Source organism: Gekko japonicus, unplaced genomic scaffold (genome assembly GCF_001447785.1).
Source record: "Gekko japonicus isolate JY-2015 unplaced genomic scaffold, Gekko_japonicus_V1.1 scaffold546, whole genome shotgun sequence".
Classification (NCBI taxonomy): Eukaryota; Metazoa; Chordata; class Lepidosauria; order Squamata; family Gekkonidae; genus Gekko; species Gekko japonicus.
The window spans coordinates 278,312-288,144 of NW_015173139.1; the positions used below are offsets into that span (position 1 = coordinate 278,312).

The window sequence follows — 9,833 nt, forward strand, 5'->3', positions numbered from 1 at the left end:
TCTCTCATAATACTTATAAAGTTAGAGTTGTTATTTTATAGCAGCACTGGGACTTAACAAGTGGTTTGGCACATTAGGCCCGTTTGGTGTAGTGGTTAGGAGTGCAGACTCTAATCTGGGAGAACCGAGTTTGATTCCCCACTCCTTCACATGCAGCTGCTGGTATGACCTTGGGTCAGTTACAAGTTATTTCAGAGCTGTTCTCTCAAGAGCAGTCCTCAAAGAGCTCTCTCAGCCCCACCTACCTCACAGAATGTCTGTTGTGGGGAGGTGAAGGGAAAGGAGATTGTAAGCTACACTGAGACTCCTTTCGGGTAGTGAAGGGCGGGGTATAAATCCAATCTCCTCCTCCTCTTCTTCTGCATAGAGCCATGACTGGTTATGGTTGGTTCCATCCCATAAACTTTCAACCTAACTAAAGGACCAGAATATATCATCCTACTTCCTGGGATGTAGGACAAACATGCAGTGAAAAAGGACTGAGAAGCACAGGATAATGGCTGGAAAAGACATCTCCATTCCATCATAGCCAGTGATTGGTACCCAATAGGCTGTGAATAGTGTCCAGTCTATGAAGCAAAATCTATAATCCAGACACATCTGTATGACCTCTTTCAATACTCACTAGCCACAGCACTGCGAATAACTGCTAGGAGATGTCCAGTGCTGACAGAAATGTGCAGAAAGGGTAGATTCTTTCTGTGTCTAAAAGTTTGAGAACCTTAAGAAAAGCCCTGCTGGATCAGATCAGTGGTCCATCTAGTCCAGCTTCCTGTTGCACACAGTGGCCAACCAGTTCCAAAAATAGGGCATAGAGGTCGAGGCCTTCCTGTGATGTTGCCTCCTGGCACTGGTATTCCGAGGTTTACTGCTTCTGAGTGTGAAGGTTCCCTTTACTATCCACTGATAGATGTAATGTCCACTAATCTGTCTATAATCCATGTGCATGTGTATAGGTCACTGGAAAACCACCAACTGGTGTATACTCTGGCTTCTTGCCCATGGTAAGCTGTTTTTCTGAGGCAGATTGTACCATGGCTTGATAACCCCTCATTTTCAGTTAGTTGATGAATAAGTGGGTGAAGGATGATAAACTGAGAACACAAAAGTTCATTGACTCTCTGTAAAACTACAGGTACCTTGTATTGATGTAGTCAACACACCACACACAATCTTAATCTACCCTCTTTGCTCACATTGTCTGGGCTGGCAAATTGTGTACATCCTGTCCAATTTTAATTTTTTATGATAGGCTTCTAATATACCCTTTGAACAATATTTAGTGCTTTGCTCTTGTCACTTGCATTAGGCTTTCAAAACCAATAAGAAAATTCACTTTTGTTGGGTTTTTCCTCTCTCTCTGATCTACTTGAGGGGGCCAAGGCCGTTCCTTCTAGTGGGAGTTGGTATCCTTATGTTTACAATGCTCTGGCATATCTTACACATTGGTCTCTGTGCTGTTTTAACTTGCTAATGCAGCACATTTTGCATTAGATGATTACTACTGAAAACTGGCTGGAATTTTCCTGCCAGCGCTTGAGTTTTTAATTAATAAAACCAACTTGTTTTTTTAACCTAACAGTGAGCTTTACAATCCTTGGAGAAATTGGTTTCGGCACAGAAAAGCCCTGGGCAACTTTCCTCTCCAATTCTATGCTAGGGTCCTCAGCCCTATGGCAGAACATTCTCTAGTGTCTATGCTGTCCTGTATCCCTCATATTGGACCAGAATTAGGGTTTCCAGTGCACACACATGCATGCACGTGCACACACACACAGGCCCCTCCAATTTGGCATCTTCCTTATACGTTAGCTCTCCCAATAGCATTCCATCATTGTCCTGAACTACATTACTCTTTGAAACTTTATACAGACGCCTCATAATGGAAATTCAGGTTCATTCAAACTTGGGTGTTGAATTTAAGTAAGGGGCTCTGCCAGCTGGGACATGTCTGAAGTATACATAAATTGTATTCCTATTCTTCCCGAAGAGGTTGGAATGACTGTAAGCGATGGTTCTTCTTGCTAAAGAACATGCCTCGAGGCCTGCAATTAGATGCACTGTGGGCAATGTTCCCTCTAAGCTGTGGAGTCTTGTGAGCAAAAATTCTACTTTGTGAGCTCCTGGCATTAAAGTTGTGAGTGAGTGATTTGGCTGCTGCATAAATTAGTTTGCTCTGGAGCCATCCTTCCTGAGCTAAGACGAAAATGTGTGAGCCGGAGGCTAAAAAACTGTGAGCTAGCTCACACTAACTCAGCTTAGAGGGAACACTGACTGGGATAAGATCCATTGCTTTGTAGCTCCTGATCCCTGATGCTTTAACAATGTGCTAGTGTAGTGTTTTTCAACTCAGCTGCCTCACAAAGCCCCCTCCTCCTGGTCTCAAGCCTCTGTTCATCCCTACACATGCCTCTTGCCTCTTTTTAAATGCATGAGAAGAAGAGTGGTAGGATGGCAAAAGAAAGTCACAGTGAATGAGAGTTTACATACATGGCTATGACTTGTGGCTTATTCCTCACTACAGTATCCCTCCTGTTTTTTATTTCCAATTTTCTTGGTCTGCTGCCCAATGGCCCTCACATTGGCAATAGTAAAGATGGTTCTGAGCAGGAAAAGAGGGGGCTACCCTAGAGCAACTGCTCAAGGAAGGTCCTGCACAATTTCCCTGCTCACTCTGAAGGCACTTCCATGCCCCTTGAGGCCAACGGAGTGCAGAGAATTTGGTCAGGGATGACCAGCTTAACATTTTCACTTCAGGTAGTAACAAAAACAAGATTAGTCTTTCCTCCCATTATGGCTGCCAGGATATCTGAAAACAAGCTCACAACCCTTGTTTAGAGAAACATAATGAAAGAAAATTTGGAGGATACATGAGCCTCACCATTCTAGCCTGAACCTCAGCAGAGAGAAGAAATACCACATTTTAGCAGCTTCCACATTCTGCAGTTGGCCTGGGGTGGGAGTAACTTTTGCTGGATATACTTACCTTGGTTGACATGCAGACTCCATTAATGGAATCCAAAATGGCATTAGGGCTATAGATCAGAAGACATATTAAAAAAAAAGTTGCAACCAAACATCTTTGTCCTAGCACTGTACACTGGAGCACTGATTCAGATATGGTGACTTGAGATTCCAAATACAGAACCTTCTTTTTGTAGCAGTGCCTCATAAGGTGGTGTGGCAAAGAGGTCACTGCTGACCAGTGGCCATGCCAAGGTGGCATCAGAGAAAGAGGGGCATTTTATTGAATTTTATTTTTTATTGAATTTTATGTATGGCTTAGGCCTCTGTAAGCCACCCTGAGCCCGTTCGCGGGGTAAGGCGGGGTAGAAATACCCGAATAAATAAATAAATAAATAAATAAAATCTAGATGAGCCCTCTACAGATGTGTAGCTGCTGACTGGCTGTGCCTGCCAACAGATGCAACAAGCACCTGCAGCTCCTTAGGCATGCCTAGGCATTTAGGAGCTGCACACTGACTGATGCTCTACTTCCTTCAGTGATGCCTTGAGAATCTGCTGGTAAGGACATGGGAGTCCCCTTCCCCCAAGGGCACAGCTCAGCACTGACCCATTCTTAGATTTATTTACTCATTCAGACCCCATCTTTCTCCCCAGCAGGGACCCAGAGCAACATGCATCCCTCTACTCGCCTCTATTTTATCCTCGGAACAAGCCTTTGAGGTAAATTAGGCCAAGAGTATGTGACCGGCCCAAGATGATCCAGCCAGATTTATGGCACAGTGGGGGATTCAAACCTGGGTCCTCCAGAGCCTAGTCCAGCCATCTAACCACTACATCACACTGGCTCTCAGTGTCATGCTGTGCCTGAAGACTATCACTGCTCCTTTGCTTTTCTTATGATGATGAAGAAGCTGGGGGAAAGCACACCCATCCACTGGCATATTTCATTTGCAATTTTAATTGGCTTATCAGAGACAAAGAGGTGATAACAGAGTTAGAAAATGGAATATTTATCCTCTTCCCCCTTCCCTTGTTTTAGCCTCCTGGATGTTTTGAGTTCCGTAGCTTGGAGATCAGCCACTTCAAAACAAACAGAATCTTATTCTTTGAATCTTCTTTCACATCGAAGATCATCTTCACACACACACACATATCCTCCCCCAACTGCCCCCCTCCCTTAGCTGAAGCAATGCTGACCTAGCATGAAGCCTTCTAGCTATGGTAGATTGGTATACAAAGGATTTTTTTCTTTTTTTCTTTTTCTTTTTACAAAACAAAAACAAAAACAGAAAAGCAGAAATTTCCTCACCCTCCCTTTCTTTCTTTCTTTTTTTAAACATTATTCACAAAAGTTTACAAAATAGCCTTGAAATTAAGCTCCTGGGTTGAGATCCAATCCACTCTCCCCCTTGATGGTGCTAATGGATTCAAAGACGCATTCACTGTTTTGAGGATCATTGTACTGCTTCTTTAGCCAGATAAGGCTGCCCTTCCTTCCAAATCACCCCCTGTGAGGCTTTCCTCAGCAGGCAAATCATGTAGCTGTGAGAAGAGGCTTGGTGGATTTGGTTCGGGATTCTCGATGGCAACACACACGCACACGCACACACACGCACAGATAGCCCCAAAGGGAAAGGCCTTTTTGTATTTCCAAAGGACCAGCAATTCGCTGGGCAAAAAAGTACATTGGTAACAGGCTGCCAGAGGATCCGCAGGCTGCCTGTCATGAACAGAGGGATGTTCAGATGCCAAGCTTGGTGCTTTCAGCTCATGCGACCTTCTCTGGACATGTTTTCTTTATAAAAATAGCTTGTCTTGGCATGAAAGACAATCCATTCAACAACACTGGTGATGTAGGTGGGCACGGGGCTCACCAGACCTTTGTCCTCTTCGTCCTCCATGCTTATTGTTTTCATGGCTGACCATATTTTTCTCATTTGTATTTGGTAATTAAAAAAAAATTCCAGCAGGTTTTCTTGCCCACCCTCCCTGGAAAAACAACAATAAAACCTTTCAAGAGTCCAGTAGTGTTGCTTGTACCTCCACAGCCAGAAGCTTCTCACTCCTCCTCCCTCGATCCCAGTGTTTGATGAAGGGTGGAGATACTATACGCACTGAAGATGTGCCTGTTTTCCACAATATGCAGGTCCCATGGCTTCCAGCCTGTGGCCTGAGTAAGCCCAAACCATAGTTGCCTATAAGGCTGATACACAGCAACAACATGCAGAGAGACAACACAATCAGTAGGCTCTGCCTGCTTTCGAGGTATCGATATTGAGCCTCTTTAGTCCTGGCATTGACACAAGCCACCTTGCTCTGCAAGTCTATGAAGGCTACATGAAGGCAAGCCCAATATTCTGTGTTGTGGTGGAGTCGTGTGATATTGTACATGTGAGTACCTGTTGGGATACGGGCCATGTTGGTCATATCTAAGTTGGGACTGAAGCTGGACCATGTGAGGTTAGAAGAAACTGTGTTGAGGTGAGGTTTCCAGGCAACCAGGATGTGGTAGGCCTGGACTTCCTTCACTAGCAGCTCCAGGGCATCCTCACTGAAGGGGAAAGAACTGTTGACCATCAGACTTATGCTTTTGGTATCTGCACCAATGAGGTTTTGAGCCATACATGTGTAGAGCCCAGCCTCTTGTGCTGTGACCTTGTGGATTTCCATTGTCCCTTCAGGGTACACTTTAAACTTCCCATCGTCTGAGTATGGCATCAGCTTACGACCTGATGGTGTGACCCAGTATATCTCTGGTTCTGGTTCTGCCAGAGCTCTGCAGTGTAGAGAGATGTCCTCTCCATCTGCCACCTCTAAATGGGAAGGAAAGCTTTTGTCAGAGATGAGGGGCAGGCACCTGTCAGTCATTTCCCTAAAGGGGACATCTCGGATGTGCTTTTTCTTTAGGTCTGGAGGCTCTGCACATAATGTGGACTGAGGCTCAATGAAACGTATGTGGTTCTCGGTACTGTTGACCCATCGGATGACACAGTCACAGCGGATGGGGTTGCTATGGATGCTTATTTCCTGCAGATTGGGGAGGGACTCCAGTGTCTGCTTATGCAAGGCACTTAGGGCATTGTTGTTCAGCATGAGGGTCTCCATCTGGGGGAGGTGGTGGAAAGCACTGGGGTGGATGTAGGACAGTTTAGGGTTGTTGGTCACATCCAGTTTGGTCAGTTCAGGCAGGTTGATCAAGGCAAACTTGTCAATAGAAACCAGCTCCTCCATGTTGTTGAGTCCCAGTTCCTTGAGGTGCAACATATTTGTGAAGTCACTCTGCTTAACCCTCTGCAGTGGGTTTTTGTTCAGATCCAAGAATTTAAGACCGGGGACTTGCTGTAGTGCCTTCTTAGGGACATTGACTAGCTTGTTGTCATAGAAAGACAGACTCTCTAGACTTCTCAGGCCTTCTAGTGCATAATCTGAAATCTCTCTCAGTTTCATTCCTGCCAGAACCAAACTCCTCAGATTTGACAGGGCCCTGAAGTTCATATCCAAAATGGCATCTACTTTGTTGCCTCCAATCATGAGGATCTCCAGACTGGGCAGTACTTGGAACCAGCGGCTGTCAATCGTCCTCAGGCGGTTGGAGTTGAGGTGAAGCCGAAGGAGGTTTCCAAGGCCTAAAAAGGCTCTGGGAGAGATTCTGCGTATTTGATTGTGGTTAAGATAAAGCTCCTGGAGAGTGGCCAGGCCCAGGAAGCTGTTATCAGGCAATTCAGTCAGCTGATTCTCTTCCAGGTGAAGGCTCAGCAACTGGGGCATGTTCTTCAGGCCAAAGTCCAAAATGTCAGAGAAGCTGTTCTGTGACAGATCCAGTTCAGTCAGATTTTTCAGGTAGTCCAGCTCGCTCTGCTCAACCTTGACAATATTGTTGCTTTGCAAGAGAAGGATCTGTGTCCCCTCTGGCAAGCTTTCAGGCACTGTGGAGATGAACAAATCATTACAGTCAACTGTGGCTGCCTCCCTGTATACAGACCTGGGTGTGTACCATGGCCTGATCTGGCAGACACACTGCAGTGGGCATTTGACTTTCCAGGGCACGACAGGAATTGCAGTGGTAGTTGCCACACAGATGAGAAGCAAGTTCAGTTGGAAGTGTCTCATTTTCAGCAGGCAAGTCCAACTTCCATGTAAGGTGAAAGCTTTTACAGGACACATCTGGACCTCAACACAGTCAAAATAGAATGGGGTTAGATCAGACAACACACATACACTGCTCTATCACCTCTGGATGTTTCCCCCAGATGTTGTTGTTCCTGAGTGAGAATATTGTGCTAGGGGTAGGCGACTCCCCCAGCTGAAGAGGTCATAATGTGCCAAAATGTAATCTGTTTTGCCTAATCAGAGCTTCTCCTTTTCTTCCTCCAGAAGTGATTCATTTTTTCCCTTGCTTGCATTGTTGAGGCTTCTTCTTGAAGTTCCACCTGAAATAGATAAAACAAGGTATTTTGTGAGAACAGAAATGTACAAGTAGCAACACATCAAAGTAAAAAAAAATTAACACAGCATCTTGGTAATTCTGTGATGAACTATGCATTAGGTTGATAATCTGAAATTAGACCACCTACCATGCCCCCTAGCCTTAAAAAGCTGCTGGTCATGCACCTGCATGTTTGTATGCATCCTGATTTGGCTTGGAGAGCTGTGGGTATTGGGGCAGGGAATTAGGAATGCTAGGCAGCAGCCAGCAACCCCAGAAGCTTCAGGGCCAGGGCAAGGTGTGGAAATATCATTGGGCTACATTCCAATGTCTCACAGTGCATCAACCAACACTCTAGAAACTCTATGGTGTTATCACAGAGTTTCTAGAAAGTTGGCTGTTATCATATCTGGGATTTTACCTGGGAATGATGTCAGCATGTAGCATAACATGACTTCTGCCCTCCCCCATTGTTTCTTATGCCATTGCAAGAGGCAAGGCCGAGTGGGGGAATCAGCAAGAGACTGCCAACCCCTAAGTAGGCACTTGGTATGCCTCCAGGGAAGGGGCAACCCTTTTCCCACTACACTATTTTCCTTATAGATACCTGTTATCAGTCTGAGGAGGGGAAAGACAGATAATGGCATGTATGCCTGTCCCCTCCCCCAGTGGGGCTACTACCAATTTAATGACAAATATTTATATAAAAAAATAGTTCAGGAGAAAGAATGACAACATCCCATAGCCCAAATCAAAACCAGGATACTTCTGCCCCTCACTAACTGATTTTTGACAGAGTACATATTAAGAGATCTGCTCATGGATTCCCAACATAACAAATAGTTTGGCCTTTAGCATTCAGTTAGCATAAATGGTATAGGCAATAGGACAAATTACAGATGCTGCTGTGAAGAAAACTGGGTAAATCAATAGCCAATTTCTTCTTGCACGTAGACTGGAGAACAGACTGCATCTTCAGATCACTTATAGCTCTGGTACCTATACAGGCCCACAGTACACCAGTGTATTTACGGCTGATTTAGAACACTGTTTCCTCAGCTCCTATTCCTCCAGTGTCTCTCTTCTACCTGAGATACACCATCCTTAGCTGGATTAATAGAAGGAAGCCACTTGAGAAATTGCATCAGGTCTTCAATGATTAACCTAATCCTAGAACAATCAATGCAGCAGGTCTACTTTCTTAGACTATACCACAGTGAGCAGTATATTTACACAGGAAACCAAGTGCTCATTAATATTTCCTAAAACTACGGTATCTAGTACTTAGTAGACTGACATTCATTCATTGGTAGGTTTTAATAAAAGGTATCAAATTGCATTTTTTTTAAAAAAAATAGCTATTTGGGAAAAATGAAAAAAAAAAAATAGACAAGGCCAGATATGACTATATTGACCAATGAGTCATGGGGCAGGTCTCACAGCAAAAGAAACCAAATGCTGCCAGCTAATGCTAACAGCTCTTCAGTGGTTCATTCATGATCTGTCAGCCAAACAGGTTGGTCTCTTAGCAAGAGAATACATCGACACATTGGATGTAAATATGGTAATACTAGCAAACTAGTGAGGAATGATTTTAGCTTTCTGGTACATTCTGTAACAGACATCGGCTTGGATCTATGGTACTGTTCCACTGGAGCAGCAGCCGTTTCTCTGATGGAATGGCTTTTCTATTCCATTCTTTTCTATTTCTGTCCTTCACTAAAGTCTGCAACTAAGCCATACTTTAAAAATAACACAATACATTAACACATGAGGCAAGATGATGCACTATATACGAACTGGGGACTAGCACCTAGAACGGGAGATACCAGGGTCAGGGAAGGCCATCTCTGATGCAGAGTCAGTTTCTATACCAATGTTATCGTATAGGAGCAATCTATACTGATTACTGAAAATTATTTGAGATCATTATTGCCACCATGAAACAGAACAATAAAACATATCAGAATGGTGTATAAGCATGTGTTATGTAACATGTCTTAGAAACCAGCTTAAACAATTTTGTACCAATGAATGTGAGCCACCCTGAGCCTGTCCGCGGGGAGGGCGGGATAAAAATGGAAATAAATAAATTGTACTTTATGTCTTCTTGTAAACATAGACTAATATGGCTTTCCCTTCTAGGGCAGATCAGTATACATCACACAAGAACTGGAAAAAAAAAATCCACACATCATGCTATGAGTAAACAGAGAGGGTAGAACCCTTTGGGGGGGGCAAAGGTAAGATATAAACAATTTTAGATAAATGAATGAATAAATAAAATAGAGACAGCAATGCGCATCTAAGTACTAAATCATGGGATTGCAAAAGGACAGGAATCAAACATTGAGTTAACGTCCTAAGGAGATGCAAGTGGAGCAAATTAAATGAGAAGATATTTGCTGCCGTCCACCACAGCCACCTGCCCTCAGACGAG

At 44.0% G+C, this 9,833-nt stretch overlaps 1 protein-coding gene across 1 annotated transcript; it reads right to left on the reverse strand.

Annotated features, from left to right (window-relative positions):
- Positions 1–4,980: 4,980 nt before the first annotated feature.
- On the reverse strand, positions 4,981–7,131 carry LRRN2 (leucine rich repeat neuronal 2). The gene has a single exon (XM_015422273.1). The coding sequence runs from the start codon at positions 7,129–7,131 to the stop codon at positions 4,981–4,983; it is 2,151 nt and encodes a 716-aa protein (XP_015277759.1).
- Between the last annotated feature and the right edge of the window lie 2,702 nt (positions 7,132–9,833).

Coding starts and splice junctions, on each gene's coding strand:
- LRRN2 (XM_015422273.1), bottom strand. CDS start 7,131: ATGTGTCCTGTAAAAGCTTTCACCTTACATGGAAGTTGGACTTGCCTG.